At 36.3% G+C, this 24,677-nt stretch overlaps 1 protein-coding gene across 9 annotated transcripts in view; it reads left to right on the top strand.

Annotated features, from left to right (window-relative positions):
• The window catches only part of LOC128867610 (heterogeneous nuclear ribonucleoprotein L), a 277,829-nt gene that overhangs the window by 119,674 nt on the left and 133,478 nt on the right, over positions 1–24,677 (top strand). For 7 of the 9 annotated variants that reach the window (XM_054109012.1, XM_054109014.1, XM_054109013.1 and 4 more), the window contains exon 5: positions 18,643–18,714. The exons of the other annotated variants lie outside the window; for them this stretch is intronic. In XM_054109012.1, coding sequence (XP_053964987.1) covers positions 18,643–18,714 — 72 coding nt within the window. The remainder of the gene's footprint in view (positions 1–18,642; positions 18,715–24,677) is intronic. 9 annotated transcript variants of the gene reach the window in all.

Genomic DNA, 24,677 nt, shown 5'->3' with positions numbered 1-24,677 from the left:
GATGCGCCGCCTGCTGCCATCCTCCCGCCTTAACCGGCATTTTTGGTAAAAATAAAATGTGCAAATTGTTGCTGGCACTTCAAAGCTGCAGCGCGTCAGCGACTGCTGCAACTTCCGCCCACTTTTCCGTCCGTCTACACACGCTGTCATGGGCGGCAATAGATTGAGCGTTAGTTGGTGTTTTGCTGCTGGCTGCATTACATCTTGCCTTGCCGCGTCCGCCTCAGTACCAACGCTACCATCATTGCTGCAACAAAAATGCTTACATAGTTGCTTGTTTGAAGTGTTTCTTGTCTATTTTATTTATTTTTTCGCCACATTTTTTCTTTTGCAGCTGCTGTATTTTTGTGCAATTTTTTCGCTATGTTCACCGTTCACTGTTCACTATTTTCACCATTTACCGTTGTTTAGTGTCTCCGTTAGCTTTTTGTGTGAACACTGCAACTATGGCTCCAAAAGCCGGCGGCACAAATGTCTAGACTTTTTGTCATAAATATTTTTGCATGCGATTGGTTCGTTGCCGCTGCACCTGCTCTCTCTCTTTCCGCTTGCTCGCCACATACATAGGTACATATATTTTGAAATTTTTTGCATCTGTTTATGTGTGTGTTGTACTTGCATTGAGCCTAAACTATTTTACGATAGGCAACATTTCCAATTTAAAAGCCTGCTCTACCAAAGTGCTCGTTCAACAATTGCAATTATATCATTTGCTCACGGCTGTCGATTTGTTGACGATGCAGAGTAGGCTCTGATGCTTGCGTTTGAGGACGCTTCATTACTGTCTGGCACGCGAATACCCGTGTCAGCTAAGTTTTTTTTTTGTATACAGCAAATGGAAATCACAAAATCTTTTTTCCTTCCTTCCAAAATCAAAGGGACCTTCCTGCTGTCTCTTGAAGTACCACCAGTGCTCGTATATCATCTTAAATTCTTTCTTGAATTGAGGTATTTGAGTGACTCCTGAACTTGCTATATATTCACTCTATACCATATATTCCATTTCTTTTGACTCAGCTCAAACTAAAAAATAAAAAAAATAAAATTTGCTGGAAAATTTTTGAAAAAAAAAATATTGGGTCTGTAGTTTCATAGCCTATTCACTTCCAATGTAATAAAATGTAATTTGGAGGTGGCTAAAAATGTTTATCAATTTTGGAATTTTCTTTGCCAACACAGTTGAATCTTGCACTTTGTTAACTAATAGATGGGCTATAAAACTGCTTGCCTTCAATTACTTCTAAAACTTCTAAATAAAAAATTGCAAATTTTTATGTTGGTTTTTTTTTCTGAAATTCTGAAAAAAAAATTAAATTCTGTACAAAATTTGCTGCTTTGAGTTATGTGGTTTTGGTTGTAGACTGCACTATATTTTTCCAAAACAAAAAAAAAAGTAATTAAATACAAAAAATACTTGGTTGCTGTTGTTGTAGCAGCATAGAGCTCCTACTCCTATTTTTAGTGTGCCCCTTGATGTTGTTCCAAAAATGAAGAGATCTACAGTTTTAAGCCGACTTATGAGCAGTTTTTTTATGGCAGAAATACACTCGTAGGTTCGCCATTGCCTGCCGAGGGGTGACCGCTATTATAAAAATTTATTTGTGTTTCACGGAGATTCGAACCTACGTACTCCGAATATTAATCACGCGCCAATCCATTCGGCTACGACGGCCGCCCTTAACCATATATAAATCCGGGTATTTTCGTTAACGTAAAACCGACTGTCGTGGGAACGAGATCAATCTTGTTAATTCGTCGCACTTCCATTATTTTGCACACAGGTGTATATTAAAATAATCGTTTTTGAAATCTAAATATTCTCTGCTTTTGACACTTCATTTTCCAAGCAGCTTCAAAAAAAGTTAATGCTATTTTATTTAAGAGAAATACAACAATTCATATGCAATCAAGGCATTCCACTTTGTTACTCTGCTTTTCCTTTTCCGCTCTTACTTACGCACTCCTCTTCAATGCATTCCGCACGCTTTTCTTTTCCACCCAACACCGCTTGAAGCATTCACCATCATACGCCTTTCACTCCCACAGCCCATGGTTTATTTTCTATTTAAGGTTTTGCAATTTTTCACTATCTTGCCACTTACTTGCTTGCTACGAGCTTCTCCGCTATTGCTGCCGCCTACGAACTCATCAATTTCTATTTACCTATTTTACTGCGCATTCAATCCCATCAATCCATATTAAGCTTGTGATGAAGTAGGTACATAAACTCGTAGGCAGCCAACCTCGTAGCCTCGTAGCCTAGCAGCCGGTCGTTGCGGTACGCCATCAGCGATTTAATTTTGGCTTGTCACGCGATTTGTTGCCGCATGTCGCATCACAACGCGCCTCAATGTGTATATTGTTGTTATTCTATTTTTGTGCACCATTCGTTCTATCAAAAAATTTCCATACATTGTTGTTGCAGTACTATTGTATTTTCAACTCAAGGACGTTCGATTTTCGTTGGTGTCACTCGGTTTGTGCTTTCTTTGCTTTGCCCGTTCGCTCACCTGCCTTTATTTCTTCATTATTCTGCCTTAAACTGTATGACATGCCACGGCCAATACATACATATATGCACATACATGCAAATACATACACAAATCAGGTGCTCATTGCCACTACACCACTTCCATTCCCTACTCCCTTTAGGACGACATTCAATCGATCACACAGTTGTTGTTAAGTCACTTCACTCATTCGCTGGTTGCTTGCCGCGCTTTATTGGTTGCTTGCTGCACATTCCTTACGCACACAGCCAGCGCTACTAAATTCAATTCATTCAGCAGCAGCGTTGCTCTCTCCAGCATTTCAAGCGTAGTTGTAGCGCGCGCTAAATGCCATTAAAATGAAATGAAATGACGTTGAATGCTTGAGAGTATTGCCAGATGTTACAAGTGCGGTGTGGTGGTGGGTAAGAAATGGTGGTTGGCTATTTTGGAAATGAAAAATTCCACTGCTATTTTAATGAACAAAGTGAATTAAACGAATTAGGCGATTTGTAGCTAGCGGTGCATGTCCTCGTGGCAACCAGCTAATTCACACGAATTTCTGTGACACTCTGCGATATTCGCATTCATTGAAATGAATAGAGTGGTGCTGGGTAGGGGCGAGAAAGCGAATGTCTGTAGTGGCTATTAACAGTTAAATTGCACGAAGTTAATTAGTTTCAGTCGGAATGACAATCCAGCTGACCCAATATCTTAATTTTAATTGTCGAGAACTCAATGAAATTCGCGCAGTTATATTAACTTTAAAGTCCTTCATTGGTGAAAAAATATTTAAATTTTTAGTTAGATTACTTTAATATGGTTTCACCAAAAGAGCTTTTTAAAGCATCTAGAGAATAAAAGTCCCGCAGGTGGAGCTCTCTATATGAAATTCCTTACCTTACTTTATGCCATGAACCCCGAGTTGGATGTAGAATTCCAAACACGCCCTCACATCTTCAATGACTATCAGATTTTTTCAAACTTATCTTATTTCTTTTGCGCTAGTGCTACACCCTACTAAGTAGTGAATTTCAAAATGGAAGTAGAAACATTCAAAAAAATAGTAGTCCATCAGCTAAATTTCTACGTGAAAAACTCCTTACTTTTCATGGCCGCCTTCACATGCCTTTCAATGACTCACAGATTTTTTTAGTCTTATTTTATTTCTTTTTTTCTAGTCTTACACCCTATTACGAGTAAGTGGTGAATTCCGATATGGAAGTAGAAACATTTAAAGAAGTATCTCAGCTCGAATTCTACATGAAAAATTCCTTACTTTTCTTCTTAAAAATTCCTTACTTCTACTTTTCTTAACTCCCATGTGAATGTCTTCATTACCCGGTAGGCAGTCTTTAAGGGCAACTTACTTTTTTAAGGCAATCCAGTGCCAAGATAAATAGATGAGCTTCGAGCTAAGAATCAAATCATTATCTACTGGGTATATAAACACAAAGGTTTAAAATAGGATGAGTGAACTGATGTGATGGGCAAACCAATGGAAGCCACTATCGATGGTGTCACACGTCCTCTGCTCTCACAGGTTAATTAGAGCTAAGCTCGATAAGTCAGTGATATCCAAGGCTCAACAATTTATTTTATTTATTTTTTTCTTTTTATTATTTTAAAGAAATCAGTTAGATTTAAATGGTTATAATTAACTTAAACTCGGCAGTTCAGTTTGAGACCAATTCCTTGCACTCTCCACCAGTGTTTTTAGTCGGTACTTGACAATTTAATGGGAAACTAATATTTACTTAATGTTGCTAACAACATTTTGTTGACAGCATTAAACTTAATATAAATAATTTAACAAATTATGTCATTTAATTGCTCAGCTCGAATGTGTGCATCTTCAGCATCTGGCACAGAAATGAAATGCAACTCTTCAACACTTTGATTGTGTGACAGAATGGTTCCATTTACAATTACTAGGACATGCTCGTGCACATACACACGCGCACCTTCTCCCGGAGCTCATCAAAATTTCTTGACGCACTGGACAGCAGCATTTGTTGAGAACACACTCATGGGACCATTGCGCACGCAAGACGAAATTACATTACTGAAATAGCTGTATGCCCTGGTTGTCTCACAGTTATGTTTGTATGTTTGTGCTATCTATTTCTTATATGCATTTGTGTGTGGAATATAGTGCGTTTATGTCTTCAATTTCCTTGCGTGCACCTCCTTTGAGTGTGGCTGTGTTTTTGTGTGCGCTCCTGATTGCTTTTGTTCCACTTCCTTGTCGCTCCTTTGCCCCACAAGCGCTTGTATGCGTAACATTTGGGGAATGTATTGTCATTTCCTGCCATTGATGGCCACAAACAGTAAACGTTTTGCAATTTTCATTTAACCTGAAACTGAGCAAGACGGACCCGGGGTGGCCACAGCTTCTTAAGCCGTTTCTGCCCTCAAGGCGGTCGCTGTAGGGGTTTCTTAAACAACAAATATAAATATATATGGTTGCTTGCATGTACGAGTATGTTCTTATGTATTTTTACTTACTACCATGTAACACTGAGAGCTAATAATATAGTTAACGGACCGCAAGTTTTTTCTTTGTTTTTTGCAGTGGTGCGCGCTTACTTAGTTTTATAAAAATGTAATCCATACTTAAAAAGAAATAGTATAAATCATAGTTGGAGATTTCTAAGCAACTTGAGAAAAAGAAAAGAAAAGATTTTATAGAATTTTTTCAGTTGTGCAGCTCTGTAGATCATATAGACCAACTCACTTTTGTACAATACAGTTGCGGTGACAGTCAGGCTGCACTGACAGCCCTTGCTAGTCCACGCTGCTCTTCGAAATTGGTCGGTGAATGTAAGACAAAACTGAACCGTGTTGCAAAACACAACAAAGTTTGTTTTATTTGGATGCCTGAACACTGCGGTATTACAGGGAATGAGTTGGCTGATAAACTGATTAATGAAGGCTCTGCAAGTACACCACTGGGCCCTGAAACCTTCCTAGGGGTTAATTCTGCATCAGTACGCTTACGGATTGACAGCTTCATGAGGTCTACCCATAAAAGGAGTTGGTCTGAGTTGGGCTCCTGCAGAGTACTTAAGTTCTGTGTGAAAGAACCAAACAGGAAATTGGCGACCTTTCTCCTAAAACTTAGCAGCAGGTGTAGTCACAAGGCACAACGTCTGTTGTTAGCATATGGCTACCTATGGAGAATCATTAACGATCCAATATGCCTATCCTGCCGTGAGAATGAGCACACTGCAGGACACTTTCTCTGTAGCTGTCCGGCGTTATCTTCATGTGTTGGGATGCGATTTTCTGAGTATGGATAAAGTTCATACTCTTCCTCTTCCGGCTCTCTTAAGACTCATAAGTGAATCCAAAAGATTCGCAGAAGAGTGGTGTCCAACCAATTTGCCCATCTTACCATCCATATAATATCTGTCCTGTCTCTCTATTCTTCAACTGTAATCTATCCGGGTGTAGTACAGTGGTCTTCCTGACAGAGTGCTTCTCCAACCCCCCACAAATCTAATTACAGTACAGTACAGTACAATGCGTTGCATGTTCGAAGTCTACTGTAAAAGGTTCGGGAGTCATGCAATTTTTTTGTTACCAGATTTGCGAATTTTTCCTATAGCAGCAAAAATTACTTGCATGTAAAAAAATGCTCCGCCAAAACACTCTTAATTTTGTAAAAAATCCGCTATAGCTACTTCAATCTTGCACTAAGTTTTATTGGAATTGAGTGAGGTCCAAGGCTACGTACCAGAAAAAATTCTGAAAAACATGTAAATTTTTTTTTTATTTGTAAGAATTAATTTTTTCAGTTTCTTTTAAATTCGGACACAGTTTTTTGTTTTTTGTATGTTTTAGAATATGTCTTATAGTCTTGAAATAAATAAAAAGAAATTAATTTTGAAAACATTACAAATTTGTTGCAAAAATTAGTTGTAGGAATTTTTTAAGGCACTCACTGTATATATTCCCACTGAGTACGTACATACATATTAGGATAGCTCAAAAAAGAACTCCCCAAAATTCAAAACAAATATCAAAAATTATACAACGAAATGATTATCTTGGAGCCATTTTTTATTTTAATAATATAAAACATAGGGAAAGGGAAATTTAAAGAGAAGACTTAATACTATTTTATACCAAATGTACGGAAGTACATTTTTCCTACGGTAATTCAATGACAGTTTTCAAAGCGTGGCCCCAAATACTTAGTTTTCGTAGTTTTACTGTGTAATAAAAGAAATAAAAGGACGAAAACTAAAGAAAAAATCAAAAATAAGTGAAGGTGTTTCATGTTTTAGTAGCAGTATTAATGCGTTTGGTTTTTTATAATTGCGATCGCTCCTCGGCAGGTAATGGCAAATCGCCGAGTGTATTTTTGCCATGAAAAAGCTTCTTACAAAAAATTTAACCATTCGGAGTCGGGTTAAAACTGTAGGTCCCTCCATTTTTGGAACAACATCAAGACGCACGCTACAAATAGGAAGAGCAGTTCGGCCAAGCACCAAGTAAAATATTGTATATAATTATTTTATATCAAGTTTACGGAAAAGTGCATTTTTTCTAAAAAAACGTTAAAATTAGTTACAAATAATAAATAAAAGTTTCTAATTTTTTGGGCATAGAGCAAATTTAGTGATAGTATCTAAAAAAAATTTTTTTTTGGGTCACCCTAATACTTTTAGTATATATTATGTACTCGTATATAATACGCGCGCACCTCTTTGCTAGTTGTTTTGCGGAGCTTCTTTTCCAATCATGCCGTGCGCCATGATTTTGCTTCACTGTATATGCGATTAAATAAATATGTGTCTGTCCGCATAAGTGTCTCCATTGCCGAAAATATCATTATTGCTTGTCTTCATTTCATTTCATATTGCCCACAAGTTTCTTCCTCCCCATTGTGCTTCACATTTCCGCAATTCCCATTGCATTCTATTCGATTTGGTTAAATTGCTTGTACTTTTTTCATAGCTATTTGCGTTACTTTTTATTGTAAAGTGTATTTCTGTGTGAACGCACGTGTGTATGTGATTATGCCAAAATCAACATTTTTATTGTTGTCACTCGTTGTTGCTACTAAGCAAAGCTTGAGTGGACACTTCAACTCCCATGACTACAGCTGCTACAAAATAACTATTACCTACACACATACATACGTACACGTTTTTCCTTTTTCTATTACAAGTTCTGCTTCGATTCGACTATCTTGTTGTTTTCCTCAGATGTTGTGCTCATTCGCCTGCCTTAATTCCCCTACCACTCTTCTCTACCCTACTTATCCAACTACGGTCACCAATTCTTTCCCGCACCATCACTCACTAGTTTACTAGCGACGCTTCTTCAGTTATCCTTCAATGTCATTTCCTATTATTTGGTTGGCTGTTTGTGTTATTTTCAACCTTCTTTTATCTTGATGATATTGTATTTTATTTGCGGAAATTTTATTGCCACTAATGTTGACCAGCGTTAGAATAAATAAATATTTTCCTTTGTTGCATTACGAAAAGTGCCAGCAATGATGACAATGTGTGTGTGTATAGGGATATGCACGTGGGTGTGTGTTATAAACGGCTCTTAGAAGGATAGGTGTAAAGGTCACGTAATGCCAACGTTAGTTACCTTGCGACCATTTTAAAGGTGCTAGTCATGCGGTCAGCTTGATGACCTGTAACTTTCGGAAATTTATTTTAAAAACCGTAAAGGGCAGACACATTTGCTCACTCGTTTAAATTTGCATAGCCTTTGTTTCCACCTAAATATGCTTACAAATTCCGTGTATCGAGAAATACACGAATTCGTCTGAGTTAGCCAGAAATTATAGTCTGTGACTAGTCCAGCGAAAAGTACGTGTAAATGTTTTCTTTGAAGATTTCTATCTTTTTCTTCCGCCTGCGTGCATACAAATATGAAATATTTTAACTGCAGAAAAACTCATTTGCTGAATTAAAGGTTTGCCATCTTCATTGAGAGAAGATAATTTTCTTAAAGCGAGTTCGATATATCGAAAATACTGAAATTTAAAATCTTGGCACAAGCATGGAAATCGTTCATTAAAGTCATATTTGTTTTAAAGTTATTTAAAAAAAGAGTCCTACAGTGTCCAGATATGCGATGGAAATCGTTAAGACTAAAGTCTGACAACAGAAATGGGCTAGAAATTGACTTTGGGAACAGCTTAACTATAAATGGCATGTAATGTGCGCCAAACCATAAAAGAAAAACTTGTAAAAAATCAGCGCGATTTTCGAGCCACTTCTAACTGACCCTGCGTACTCCAAGGTCTTTTGGAAAGTCTGATTAAAAAGTTTGACATATTGATGAAATTTTTTTGATTGAATAAAAGAAAATTGTCAAAAATCAACGCGATTTTTAAGCGACTCCAAACTAGCCCTTATTGGATTAAAAATAAATAGGCTCTAAAATTATATATCCTATGATCAGAAGGTATCGCAAATGTTTAAATAAAATAAAACAGAGCTAAATTTCAGACAAATTTATTGTATTTCCTTCAAAATATGGCCCGTCTGAAGGAACACACATGTGCCAACGTTTAACCCAGTCCTCCATGCACTTCTGGTAGGCCGACGAAGGAATGGCCTTCAGCTCCTTCGTCGCATTCTCTTTGATCTCCTCTATCGACTGAAATTTCCTTCCACGAAGTGGTAACTTCAACATGGGAAACCAAAAGAAGTCGCACGTGGCCATATCAGGTGAATACGGTGCTTGCACGATGGTATTTACTTGGTGTTTGGTCAAATAATCCAGCGCAATTTGGGCTCGGTGCGATGGCGTGTTATCATCATGCAAAACCCAAGAATTTTTGCCACATTTCCGGCCGTTTGCGACGTACAGCATCCCTCAAACGTTTCAAAACGGATAAATAATATTCTTTATTGACTGTCTGGCCCAATGTAAGGTACTCATGGTACACTACGCCTTCGGTTGTTAAAATTAAACAATCCCGGTACTTTCTGATCATAGGGTGCTTGGAATTGAAATTTTCCTGAGTTTTCCAAAATGTTTTTCATTTGAATTTGAAATTTTAAGTTTTGCGGTATTTGTTGTAGTATTAACCATATTTTTATCAAAAAATAAAAATTAAATAAATAGTAAAAATTCTATTGTATATATTTCTTGTTTTTTAAAGCAATATTTTATAAGTGTTTTTCACAGTAAGACAAATATATTAAACTAATCCAAGCTCCATAGGCCTAAGCTCCATTAATTAGGGCAATATTTAATATTCGTCTAATAAATAATAAAAAATTTACCCTCACTCGGATCTTGTTAGTTTGCAAGTTCGTTAAATAGCTGTTCGACAACTTTTTTCGTCCTCGCATACATTGGTTCACGAAGTAGATTTCAAGACTTTGCGCAACACCATGCAGACACTAGAACACAACGTCTCTCAGTGTATCGCTAAGTGTTCCCATGCTATTCCTAAGTTAAGTAATTTTATTTTTAAAACAGCAAACCATATTAATATTGCAACACAAACTAATGAAACAAAACTGCAAAAAAATCTCTAACAAAACCAACAACTGGAGTCAGCCAAATTACAGGTAGGTACATTCTAAACAATTCATGCTATACCTCCACAATCACCACCAACACCTAAACATCCATAGCGCCACCAGCTTGCGATGGCCACCAACTCGAGCACTCGTAAAGTTAATTTAAAAATTTTCAAGTTCGTGCTAGCAACCACCCACAAAACAAAGACAAAGCCAAAAAACAACCAAACTTGAAGAAAAGACAGGTCAAAACACTACAGCAATAACAAAAACATCATCATAAACAGCAACATAAACTTTTAACAAAAATATAAAAAATAAAATTAAGAGCAAAAGAAAACAATAACAAACAACCAAAACCAAAACCAGCAACTATAAAACAAAAGCTTCAACAGATTTTGCAAAGGATTCAAAAACAAATAAAATACGAATTATCGCACAAAGTGAGGTCACATATAAAGCACTTCTAACAAACAATAGCAACAACAAGCAAACAAACATTAACAAGTGGGTAAACAAGCAAACTACAATCAAATAACAATCAAGTCACAACAACAACAAACAAGTAAAAACCACTAAATATGGCGGACAAACAAAATTTGGAAAACTAATAAATTAGCCAATAAACATTGGGGGGGGGGGGGGAAGAGGAGGCGGAGAGAAGATGCCAAATTTGTCTGCTGGCGAAGCTGCATAGCAGTAAGCCATGTGTTGGAAATGGTAGTGGTATGTATTGGTTGTTTTCATTGTTGGCAAATGTGTGAACCGTTGAGACGATACAGCCAGAAGCGTACGCTCAGCACGGAGGGTAAAATGAAAGTTGGGCTTTTCTGAGAAATAATTTTATTTCCAATTGTCTATGAATGGTCGCAAAAACTATTAACTCAAATGCATAAACAACAGCATACAAAATATTGTAAAATAGTAATAAAAGCAACAAGAAAACTATTCACTCAAGCAAGAAGTTTAGAGTAGATATGGTAATTTTTCCGGCCGCCTTTAGATCACATGCGATAACTCAAAAAACACAGAAAAAAAACAACAAGAACGACATCCAAGAATAACGTGAAAATATTATGTGCTTAGAACCTAAAACACAAGCCATTAGTAAAGCTTTAAGCTCAAAACAAACACCTAACACCTTAACCCTGCCAAAAAGACTATCACACCGCTCATACGGGGCAAGTGAAGACACAATGTTGCTAACACAACTAATGCCACAAAATCTTAGTAAAGTAAAATTTTTGCCAAAAGTTGTGATAAACAGCAACACTACACCGATAAAACTTCATTAAAATATGTAAGCGGAAAAATCACAAAAATCACTGAAACCAAGAATTTTACACAAGCGCATGTTAGTAGTGGTTAGAGTGATGATACTCGATAAAAACAACAAGAAACAAGCAACGACTCAGGAAGAAAATGCACAAGCTAGAAAAACAATCAGGAAACATACAAAATAACAACAACAATCATATTTTTACAACAACTTGCCTACGATAGTGTGGGGTCTAACATGCCCCACAGGCAACGGATTCAAGACCGGCCAAGAACTCTAACCCTCTGCCGCATTGTGCAACTTACGCACAATCGAGAGTTCTTGGACAGTTCCAACAACAACAAAAGCCACATATAAGATGTGCTTTTCAGACCATTGCATTTAAGCAACTTTTCAAGCACAAATTGAGTAGCTCAGTACAAAAGAAACACAATGCCGAAAATCAAGCTCATTTTAACACAAAAACAAAACAAATTAACAACAGCAATTTTGTGTGCAGTTTTAACTACAACAACAAGTATTTTATTATAAGCCTTTTTATTCACATTAAACAATTTTGGTAACAAATTTAATGCAAAAAAGCAAGCAGTGTTTAGATTTTGTATTCGCAAGCGAAAAAAAAATTCAAAAACATTCAATTTCTAATCAACAAAAAGCACAACAACAACAAGTACAACGAATTTTTGATTTTGCTAAGATTAACAGAAAGAAAATTTCCAAAAAAACAAAAAAATTAAGTTTTGACAAAAAAAAATTCAAAAATATTACAAAAAATGCCAGTTCAATATCAGAACCCCCCACCAACCAACCAACCAACCAAACAAGCAGACAAGTCAAAAGTCAACTCTCTCAAGTGCCTTCCACCACAAATTCTTACCATGCAGCATTCAAGCCAAAAAAATGCAGAAAAAATATTTATATATATTTTTCTATCAGTAAACAAAAATAACAAAACCAATACCAAGCCAAAACAACAAGAAAACAAAATTTCAGCATACGAAAAAAATTCTCAAAAAAATTATATGCAAATTTTTGCACATACGAACATGAAAAATTACCAAAAAAAAAATTCGAAACTCAAAATCTCAACAAAAAGCTCTCTCAGAAACAATCCAAAATGCAAAACTAAATAAATTCATGAAAAATTTGAAAACAAAATAAGCAAAAAAAAATTAAAAATGAAAAAATTTGAAACTGAAAAATGCCAATTCTCGATTGTTTGTCTGTGTGCAGGGTTAGCAACGGCGACGGCAACGGCGAGGGCGAGGACAATTAGCGATATGCGTTTACCAGCAGAAGCAACAACTGCGGCGACAGCCAGAACAACAGCAATCATTTCCACTGACTGCAATGAGCGACTACAACAAAGCCAACTGCCGGTCACCACATTAACAAGCAACTCTAGAGCTACTACTAATTCTATTACCACTACTACTACTATTTTAAAAATTACACCTAATGCTAGCTTACCTCTACTGTTGCCCCAAAAAGTTAAAGTGTGCTAAGAAAAAAGTTGCAAAGCAAATCGAGCCGCTTTCTGAAATATAAGAAATAGAGATACTAAGCAAGGCAAGGAGATTGCGAAAGATCTGCCAGATGGTTGTGAGCTGACCTCGAGACACGATTTAAATGTTTACCACAAAGTGTGCAAAGCTACTAATAACAGCAACTACAACCGAGGCAACAACCATGCTATTGGTTTGAGCGCCCGCAGAGAAGAGAAAATAAAGCAAAACGGAGAGATGTTGATTTTACCCAAACAACAAATTTATGTACTGGTGCTTGAAAGTGCTTGAAATGTTTTTGAATTTTTTGCAAATTTCAAATTACAAAATTTTTCAATCAACAGCAATTTTTGATGGTACTTGTACTTGGTGGTTGTTGTAGCTGGCGTAAAATAATAATACCATACGATAAGTGTACGAAACATAGCAACTTTTTGGGTGGTTAGTAGTAGTCGTGTGAGTAGTAGCGAGTATGAGTAGTGGCGATGGCGAAGCAAAGTGTCTGAGCAGAAGCAGAGTGAAAGCAAGCAGGGCGCAAACTGTTGCGAGGATGCGGTGTACAGTGCTGCGGCGTGTGGAACGTGTCTTGTGCAAATGTTGCAGGTATTATTTGTTGTGTACTATATATGTATGTATTTTATTTATGTAAATGTATGTGTATGCATTTGTTGTGGCAATACTTGACTGTGTGATGATGAAGGTGTAGAACATTCGTCTTTTTGGTGGTGAGTTTTTTGTTAGTTTAGTGGAAAAACAAAATTATCATAATTAATGTAATTTAAAAGTTATTAATTACTAAATAAATTATCGTGACATTTACCAATTAAGATATTCGTACTACACAAATGAAGTTTAGATGCTTCTCAATTATTTATATATAGTAAATAGAAAGGAAAGATTATTGTGGTGCCACTAATTTTGTTGCAACCCAAAATAATATAGTCAGAATACCTGCAGGCTCTTGAAAGGAAGTACGGGCTATATTCCAGGAAAAACAATTTTGACATCTGTGTAGTGCGCGCTTTTTAAATGAAATTCTCGATATTTTTTTGACCGAATGCAGTTGTAGGTCTTCAATGTCGCAATGTCAGCTGCCTAACAAAGGGTTTTCCAATAACAGGTTTTATCTATTGCTGTCGAGATATGATTAACGATTTTCTATGGCCGGAATTGGATGGTATTGGTCTGGACAACATTTATTTCCGTGGCGCTACGTGCCACACAAGCAACGAAACCATTTATCTTTTACGGGAAAAGTGTCCGGACCGTGTCATCTCTCGTAGAGGTGATCACAATTGGCCACCGAGATCTTGTGATTTAACACCTTGTGACTTATTTCTTTGAGACTACGTGAAAGAGAAGGTCTGCGCCAACATCCAGAGTCGATTCAAGATCCAAAGATTGAATTCGTGAGGCTATCGAGGATATGGGCAGCCACTTTGCAAAAAATTTCATGAAAAGGATATTGTTCTGTAAGCGTGACCCTGGTGGTCATTTGCCTGATGTTATTTTCCACTATTACCGGCATACCTTCCTCTTTATAATGAAATAAACATCCGATCATTTATATCAAAAAATATCATTTTCTTTGAATATCAAAATAACACCTCTTATTGGAAAACCCTTTGTATTCTAAAAGAGCTGAAGGTAAAATATGCATGCAGACACCAAACAATGGCGTTATGCGTAAGGCTAAGTTCTTATGAAGCGGGTACAATCAAAAGAGATTCAGGCATTCCATAAAACTGCCTAAGAAACTGAGAATGCTGGAATTGGCCTTCTCACAGATCACTACCGATTACGCAACCATTTGCATAGGCTCGGGTGAAGAGCAAGGTAGAACTCCTCTGGTAAGCTTTAGAATATAGCTCTTCGCAGAATTTCTCTGCAAGAACTACAGCCTCTACAACATTCTCAACTTTATCCATTACACCAACAACTGCGGATTATGGCATCAAAGCGGCGCTAAGCTTATACTTGAGGGTTGAGTCTTTTCGCCGACAACTTAACCCAAACTAACCTTTGATTCGAAAGATTGAGTTTATTATCCGATAAACTGGTGAATAATCATTAGAATTTTTTTTCGCAATTCTTAATTCAAAGCATCTGAGAATAACAGAGCATAAGACTCCAAAAATGATCGCCAATTTTGCCACTTCCAATTTTCAATTGCCAACCATTAACACCACTTTCGCGCCATAGTTGGAATTGAAAACCATAAAATCACCAATAAATATTTATGAAGCGAGCTTTTGAATTGCTGCAGTTAACGCGTGAACTATACACAAACACATACGAAGGCATGCATAAGTATATGTACGAGTATACTACATAAATGTGCAATTGACAACATTCTAAAGCGGTCAAGCGAATTGCGAACACTACAAAATTGGCAATACTGCAGCTGTAAAATGAATTCGAGATGTGAAGTTGTGGTTTTTGTGTTGCTGCAATCAAATGCTGAACACCTTTTTTTGTTTGCCCAAAAATATTCCCAGCCATGAGGCTGAGATGCAGCCAGTCCACAAACCAACCAACAAACCAGCAAAATCAGAAACTAGCAGATTTTTCATGTCAATTATGTTGAATGAAAATTTTTATGCGCTCGCAGCGCAAATTCGTTTATGCACTGCCTATCGCTGTTGTTGTAATTATATATTATAAATGCACAAGTGTAATATTTTGTGATTTGTAAAAACTCTTTGTTTTTTATGCTCTGTTGCTAGCAACCTTGACTCAGTTAACCGACGTTTGAGTTCGAGCTGCAGCTGGCAATAGTTCGGTCGAAAATGGGCATAACAGGTAGCTGACGGATGAACAGCCATACTGACAGGCAGTCAGTTTGATTGTGAGCCTTATGACCAGTAACGTACAAGTAGTTGTATGCATTTTACATGGCTTAGAATAAATTCAACATGTGCTATGCGCGACCATTGTAAGCTGCGGTGTGTCGCCACTTCATTGCCAAATGCTTGCGCGCATTCTAATGGCGGCGCTGGCGGTGGTGGCAGCGATGTCGGCCTATAAATTTTAATGAATTCAGTTTTTCTAAATTAAAACGCAAAGCGTCTAAAGCTGACCTGAATTTGCTTTATTTGAAGTACGAAAATGTTGTGCAATTTTATATAGAAGATTTATGTGGGTCTGTGTGTGTGCGCGTAGGCTTGATTTTCATGTAATAAATTTTTTAGGCAGCGCCAATTAATGAAATATTTTTATTTTTTTTTTTTAATTAATAGTTGCAAAAAAGAGTGCACATTCCTTTGAGTTTCTAACTTAATTTTTTTTTTACTTTTTTATACCCGAGGGCTTAGCACGCAAGATTTTCGAGACAGCTTAATATTAATAAAAAAAATTATAGAAATTCGCACTGACAAGAGAATTAACATATATACCATGACCAGGGTTGCCATCTTTTAATCACAATTCTGCATTAATGGATAACTTGAGTACTAAAAGTTCGCGACAATAATAAATTGAAATGCTAAAACACTTCAATGCATAAACTTAAAAAACGTATTTTCTATAGGGTTGCTAGAACTTAAAAAAAATATTTCACAAGGATTGCCAAAAAGTTAGAAAAAATGATGTGAATTTTTAATGTTTGCAATTTTAAAGTTGCCAAAACTGAAAATACATATTACACATAGGATCGGCAAAAATGTTAAAAAAAAATTATTTTGGATTTCTATGGTTTGAAAGTTTAAAAATGATTTGAATTCTCACTGAAAAATAGAAAGGGTTGCCATCTAGCGCGGTTATATAGATCAAATTTAGATCATTTTATATAGATCAAATTTAGATCGTTTTAATATTAATGCCAAATTTAAATGCTAGTTATAAGGTCATATAAGAAATTCATGAATTAAAAGTGTGTTCAAATAGGGTTGCCACATATCCTGTTAATAGTTTTTGCATACTCACTTTGTCATACAGCTTTTATATTCAATTATTATAAGTAATAAATAATGCATTAAAAAATGCTTAAAAATCTATATTTCCTATAGGGTTGGCAGCAAAATTAAAAAAAATGTAAAAACTTAATTAAAACAAAATTAATTTTAAAAATTTTCATTGACAAAATGATTGAAATAAATAATTAAATATTTATTTTTTATTGTAGGATTGCCAGCAAATTAAAAAAAAATTATAGTTTCGAATTACGAATTTCATTAAAAAAATAATTGAAGTATATGCTTAAATATATAAATTTTGTATAATAGGGTTCCAGAAAGTTTTAAATATTCTTTACGGTCAAAATGTATTTTACAAATTTTCGTTGACGAAAAGATTTAATTATAGGCGACAGCCAGCTTAAATATTTATTTATTTTTGTAATAGGGTTGCCAGCAAGTTTTAAATTTTCTTTACAGTTTTACTAAAATGTGTTTTTGATTCACGAAATTTCTACCATGAAGAGGGTGCCCATCATTTTGCTGTCGATGCTATATAAACATTTATTTATTTATTTAATTATTACAATTTTGTATATAAACAATGGAAAGTTTAAATATTAAAAATAGCATCATATATTTTTGGAAATAGAAACTCAATTAAAGATTTAATCAAAACTAAAGAAAGTTACCTCAAAATTGTTACTCATAGGGTTGTCAAATAGTTTAAAGTTTGTTTTAATAGTTCAGTTAAGTTTTATATCAATTTGATTTTCTCCTTGGGCCTCAACTCAATGCCTTGATGGATTCTCAACTTAAAATTCTACTGAACAGGGTTGCCAATTAACAGTTAATGACGTTCCTCAAGGCAAAGCTGAAAATCAATATGTGTGGGCAGCAACCAAATTATTGCGCACTAACTTGAATTTCTGTCAATGAAAATGTGCTCTGTTTTATTTTCAAAGCGCGAAAGAACTTTCCTTTTCATATTGCATACTTTTAAGAGTCATTAAATATATGTAGAATAAGTAACGAAAAACTAAATAGCGTAAAATTTGTGTCAATGAAACTTTAATTCTCTTAAATTTAGCTGCGCAAACACTTGCCTTCTCAATGTAGCCTACTTTTAAGAGTCGTAAAAACTAGGCAAACTAGATTAGAATTTGTTCCAGTACCTACATAACTGAGCTTCTCAAATTAATTTATTTGTGAGAAGACATGGTGTGTCGGAACGCTAACATACTCAATGCGGCATAACTTCCCTTTTTAATGTAGCCTACTTTTAAGAGCCGTTGAATATATTTTACCCTTATAGCACACACTACAGCTCAATAAAGATTTAGAGATGTTAATTTTTCCGATTAATTTTAATTCACATCGAATGCCAGAACTTCTCAACATTTTTCAATGCAATGCATATTGTTTTCTGTTTTTTTTTTAGATACATTTTTAGTTCGCATATTGTTTTTTGTGTTTTTTAGACACATTTTTTTTTCTTTCAAATAACAATTTTTTCACTGCCTATACAGCCTTGCATGTTCGACACCTTAAATGGCTGGCACACTTAAATCCACAACTCCAGGCGCATGCTGTGTTTACGTGCATGTGTGTGTGTATGCGTGTAATGGGGTGGCGTAGCAAACAACTGATCAACTCAAATAAATGCCAAGAAAAAAAGAAACAATAACTACAAAAACTATTTTGTTTTCCAATAAAACACTGTAACAGAAAGTACGTTTTTTTCTCTCTCTCTCTTTGTTTCTCAAGTTCAAACAAAAATTTCTGTTATACATTCCACTACACAATTTCCAATAATTTCCTAAACCACAAAAAAATTGAATAATGAAAATTAAAACTTTTAACTAAAACAAACAAGATATAGTGATTCACACTCACTACTTGTACTAAGTACTACCACTAGCAACCACTTCTACTCTACTCTCTACTGTCTTCTCTCTTTAATTGCAGTTAAGGAGATTGGAAATGGTCGATCACCGCTGCTACAAGAGCCGCTATATGGAACACGCCCACAGCCCTACAGTGAGTAGTAGTTTCAAATTAGTTTCAAAATTAGTGCTACTCCTTTTACACACCCACACACACAGACACCCGTATACGCACACACACACACAGGTGCGCACTCATACACACAGAAACAGTTTCCGTTTGAAGAATTGAAATATGCTGAGAGTTTGTTTGCTATAAATAATTGATTTGCTCAATTGGTGTTCTTGGAAAAGGAGCGGGTACAGACTTGTTTGCATAGATGAATAAGAAAGAAGAAAAGGGAGGAGGAGGAAGATTGAAGCTAGTTAGACAGCTTTGAGAAATATTATAATTTTTTTAAGAGTTTTGCGTTACTATAAATGGACTGCGATTTCTCGAAGTCAATTCACTAAGTCGCTGCTGTTGCTACTCAGTTGTTGTTGTTTCTATTTTTTTTAAATATAATTCTTTTTGTTAGTTACTGCATGCATTTGCTGTTCAAGAATTCATTTCTTGAGCATTTTGATTCAATTTTTTTCTGTTACTCACAGCAAATCGCTTTTAATATATAAATTTTCCAATTGGCAAAGTGAGTGATAGATCTGCTCAAGCATTCGCTCCGCTCGTAGTACGTCTGCTATGTGCTTTTGAAAAATAACAGCCTGCCTCACAGCGCATCTATCAATCGCTGCTAACATAGAGTTGCGTGGCCTGGCGACTTTCCAAGCCAAGCTTCCCTGCTACTGTTATGCTTATGCTCCACCTCCCATCGCCATCGCCTTCAGCTGATATTTTCTTATGCTGCGGCCTGCTCATTTATATTTATTACGCTTTCGCGTTGCTTTCAAACATTTCATTGCGCATTTTATTTACATGGGAACATACACACATACATGCTTGTGTTCAATATTACTTACTGTTTGGTGCATCGTCAAACGCCAAAAAGGCTGCTATATATTTTTTTTTCATTCACTACTCAGCCTGCCACTGCTGCTAGTATGGCTGAGTATGGCTCTCCGGGGAAATTAGTTGGCGTGGCAGATTACTGCATACATACATGCATATTATAGATATGTATAATGCATGTGTTTCTGCGTTTGGTAATATACGAACTCATGAAATTTACTGTTTTTCATTTATTGCGTTTTTTATATTTATATTTGTTATTTGTTGTAATTTGTGGAAATTGTTTTTGCTTTTTTTTTATGTCCAACTGCTCACTCAAATACTCGTACTTGCCATATGCCCTTCTGCCTGTCTGTCTGCACGCCCCTCGCGCTTCTTTCTCTGTCCCTCTGCGCCCCAGTGCTGCCAAAGCAGTTTGATGCCTTTTGTGCTAATTTCAAATGAAAGTAGTTATTTATTTTGCAATATAGTATTTCCACTTACTCCCCACCCCCTTTGTTGCCAAAGAGTTAATGCAGCATCAGTTAAATTAACGTTTTTCCTGTGTATGTGGCTGTTATTTTTTTACAATTTTTTCTGTTATTTATTTTATTTTTTTCATTTTGTAATTTAAGTGCACTTTGTGGTTGCGATTTATTTTGTTTTGATACTTTGATTTAGTTTTTAATTAGAAATTTGTGATTCATTAAAGCACACATAGATATGTACGTATATAATATTGCTTAGTTCTAAAAGAGAAACAAAGTTGTTGCAATTTGTTTTCGTGTTTTAGATAAAGAGGGTTTTTTTGAATATGCTATTCGTTTTTAGCAAACAATGTTTTTTATTTTGTTTTTTTGTGTTTTATGTTTTATGAAAGTTTATTTTAATTTAATAAACAGATATTTCTATCACTTACTGTTGGCTTAACTGTTATCTATACTATCTATACTAATATTATAAAGAGGAAAACTTTGTTTGTTTGTTTGTAATGAATAGGCTCAAAAACTACTGGACCGATTTTAAAAATTCTTTCACCATTCGAAAGCTACATCATCCACGAGTAACATGGATTATATTTTATTTTGGAAATAGGGCTCGAGATATAGGTCAAAACGTGGACCCGGGTAACCTTCGGGATGTGTATGTACAATATGGGTATCAAATGGAAGCTGTTGGTGAATGCTTTAGTTCAGAGTATTTCCATCCGCTCCGTGACTAGGGTCTCGAGATAGAGACCAAAACGTGGACCCTAGAATGTGTTTGTACAATATGGATATCAAGTGAAAGCTGTTGATAAGTGCTTTAATACGGGGTAATTTTCATACCTATTGATGACTAGGGTCTCGAAATATATGCCAAAACGTGGACCCGCCGTGTCTTTGAACCGAATTAAACCAAACTTACACACATTGTTAAGTAGGTATTGAAGATGATTTCCGTATAGTTTGAATACCTATTGGTAGATAGGGTTTCGAGATATAGGTCAAAACGTGGACCCGGGTAACCTTCGGACGTGTATGTACAATATGGGTATCAAATGAAAGCTGTTGGTGAATGCTTTATTACAGAGTATTTTTCATGCCGCGCCGTGACTGGGGTCTCGAGATATAGGTCAAAACGTGGACCCGGGTAACCTTTGGGTGTGTATGTACAATATGGGCATCAAATTAAAGCTGTCGATAAGTGCTTTAATACGGGGTAATTTTCATACCTATTGATGACTAGGGTCTCGAAATATATGCCAAAACGTGGACCCGCCGTGTCTTTGCACCGAATTAAACCAAACTTACACACATTGTTAAGTAAGTATTGAAAATGGGTTTCGTAAAGTTTGGTTGTAATTCGGAGCACTTTTGAACCAGCCATAGGTAGGTAGGTAAGGTGGCAAGAGTACCCCAGGTACACTACAAGTAGCACTTACGTGCCGTTTTGATACCATAAAGTGGACCACTACCTGTAAAAGGATTAAGGGAGGAGATAAGCCCGTCTACAGCCATCCAGTGCTGTTGATGTAGCGGAGGAGAGAAAAGGGATCTAGGCTGGAGAATTTCATCAGGTCATCCCCAAAGGGGACGCTGAGGAATCTCAAGCGCCTAGCCGCCAAGGCCGGACATCTGCAGAGAAAGTGTTCCACAGTCTCTTTCTCTGCAGGATCCCCACAGCTTCTGCAATAGGGGTTGTACGGAATTCCAAGCTTCTCCGCGTGAGTGCCGATCACCCAGTGGCCAGTGATCACCGCAATGAGTTTGGAAATTGAATGGCGGGGAGCTCCCATCACCTTAAGCGTTCTGTTTATGCCATATTGAGGCCATAGTGCTTTTGAAATGGCACACGATGAGACAGACCTCCATCTGTCTTGCGCCTTTCTTAGAAAGAAGTTGTGTAGTTTCCCTTTAACGACGGCCAAGGGGATGCCGATGTCTGAGAAGAGGGCAGCTGGATTTGGTTCTGCCGCCCCCTTCCTGGCAAGCTCATCGGCAATTTCATTTCCCTCTATATTCCTGTGCCCAGGAACCCAGGTGAGGGAAATGTTTCCTGCACGTTCGAGGCGTTTAAGTTCCTCCTTGCAGGAGTTCACGAGAAGAGAGCTGCAGTTCGGCGACGACAGTGCCTTGATTGCAGCTTGGCTATCGGAAAAAATTTTAATGTCTCCCTCCCAGCAGCGATCCCGAAGCATTTTGCATGCCTGCAGGATCGCGAAGACCTCTGCTTGAAAGACGCTGCTTGTCTCCGGCAGTTTATAGGAGACCGAAATGCTGGCTGATTTGGAGTAGACCCCCGCTCCCACTCCAGACCCCATTTTGGATCCGTCAGTGAAAACAGAGGCTTCTATATCCGCAACAACTCTCCCCTCTTTCCAATCTTGCCTGCTCGGAAAGATAGCCCTAGCACAACCCTCAAAGCACAGTTTGCGGATGGAGAGGTCGGTGCGAATATCAGAGAAGGAAGGGGAGATCTGCTTCAAGATGCTGCTATGCCCTACAGGGAGTTGTCTCCAAAGGCCAAACTCCTTCAGTCTAATAGCACTCTGAGCAGCAATGGACTTAACCTGCAGATCCACAGGAATTAAGTGGAGAATAACGTTGAGCGCAGCGGTGGGACATGTCCTACAGGCACCAGTGATGCCTACACATGCAGTTCTCTGCACTCTCTCTAATTTAGTGAAGTTGTAGCCCTTCTGAAGAGCTACCCACCAAACTAGGCAACCGTATGTCAAAATTGGCAGAACCACTAAGTTGTACATCTAGAGTACGACACGTGGCGTGAGGCCCAATTTTTTGCCGAACATAGATTTACAGGCGTAGAAGGCTATATTAGCCTTCTTAACTCGATTTTCTATGTGCGGCTTCCAGTGGAGCTTGGGGTCAAGTATTACACCAAGATACTTGAACCAGCCATAATGTCGCTTACTTTTTTAACGCTTGGGGCCGAACTGAACTGTCAAATTGACAGTGTGAGTTACAATGTGTCAATATTTCTTTCTGATTTGGATGCCATAAGGAAAAAACGTAAGTGCAACATGTAAAAATTGTTTGTGAATTTTTTTGGAGTGGATTTTGGAACAGTGAATAATTTCTTACGAAATTTGAGAATTTAATGTGAAATCCGAATGAAATTATGTGTTCGTGAAAAAAAAAATTGTTTTCGTTTTTTTTTTTTGAAAAATATAAATGGATAATGGTTAAAAAAGCTCCAATGCTTAATAAAACATATAAATTGAAACGAAAAATTCATGGATGATCAGGAAAAAAGACGATTGTTTATTCATATGCGATGATTTGAAATTTAAAAACAATCTTCTTTTTTCCTGATTTTCAATTTATATTTTATATTTACTCAAAAACAAATAGAAAAACAAAAAATACTGTTTATGCCAAAGCGCTTGAATAAAGAATAAAGAAATAAATAATATGAAAATCCTATATTTTCTGTTCTAAACCATATCTATTCTATTTTAGTGTGCCCAGCGAAGGGGGCCGGGTTTGCTAGTGTACTAATATATATGTATGTATTTTTATAATATATGTTTTGCAAAACCAAAAGAAAAAACAAAATTGTGGAAAATGTTAATGTTATCCTTCTATTTTATAAGCTTATTTATATAAATATATTAACCCGGAAACAATGTACATATTTATTTTTCCCCAAGCTAATATTTTCGCTTTATATATATATACGAGTATATATACATATATTTATAATTGGCGCGTACACCCTTTTTGTGTGTTTGGCCGAAGCTCCTCCTCCTATTTGTGGTGTGCGTCTTGATGTTGTTCCACAAAATGGAGGGACCTACAGTTTCAAGCCGACTCCGAACGACATATATTTTTATGAGGAGCTTTTTCACGGCAGAAATACACTCGTAGGTTTGCCATTGCCTGCCGAGGGGTGACCGCTATTAGAAAAAACGTTTCCTGCATTTTGGTCTTTCACCGAGATTCGACCCAATGTTCTCTCTCTGAAATCCGAATGGTAGTCACGCACCAACCCATTCGGCTACGGCGGCCGCCTTTATGAATTTTTATAATATTTATAATTTTTCCAAATGACGTCAAAAATTTTTTTATTAATTAAGTAAAAAAAGTTATTCAAAAACAAAATTCGATGATTAATTTTGCACCACCTTGTGCATAGCAAACATAAGTATGATGAGTTCGACACATTTTTGTTCTTTTGTATTAATCTTTAATTTTTGTGAAGCTTATTTAGAATATTGGGGGTTTATATTGGTACCCTTCATGATGAAATACAACTTATTTTTTAGTTTAAAAGTAAATTAAATAATGTGTAAAAATTGTAAAATATTGTAGACATAAATTTGTTTTTGTGTTTTCAGAGCTAAATATTTGCATATTTTGTATTTCACTACTAACTATTTTAAGCTTAACTTTAATTGATATTTTCCTATTTTTAATCAAAGAAGAAAACTGAAAAAAATTTGCCAGCACCCTTTTCTGTGTGTTAAAATATAAGTTTGAGGAAGAAATCCTTTATTTTTGCGCAAGTGGTTTAAAACTGTTTTACGATCAATATTTAACTCCTGAGCGATGCTACGACTACTAACATGCCGATCAACTTCGTTTGTTTCTGTGATTTTATCGAAATTTTCAACATGAGAGACATTTTTT

The sequence above is a fragment of the Anastrepha ludens genome, chromosome 6, assembly GCF_028408465.1.
Source record: "Anastrepha ludens isolate Willacy chromosome 6, idAnaLude1.1, whole genome shotgun sequence".
NCBI classification, from domain to species: Eukaryota; Metazoa; Arthropoda; class Insecta; order Diptera; family Tephritidae; genus Anastrepha; species Anastrepha ludens.
This window is presented reverse-complemented; position numbering and strand designations above follow the sequence as displayed.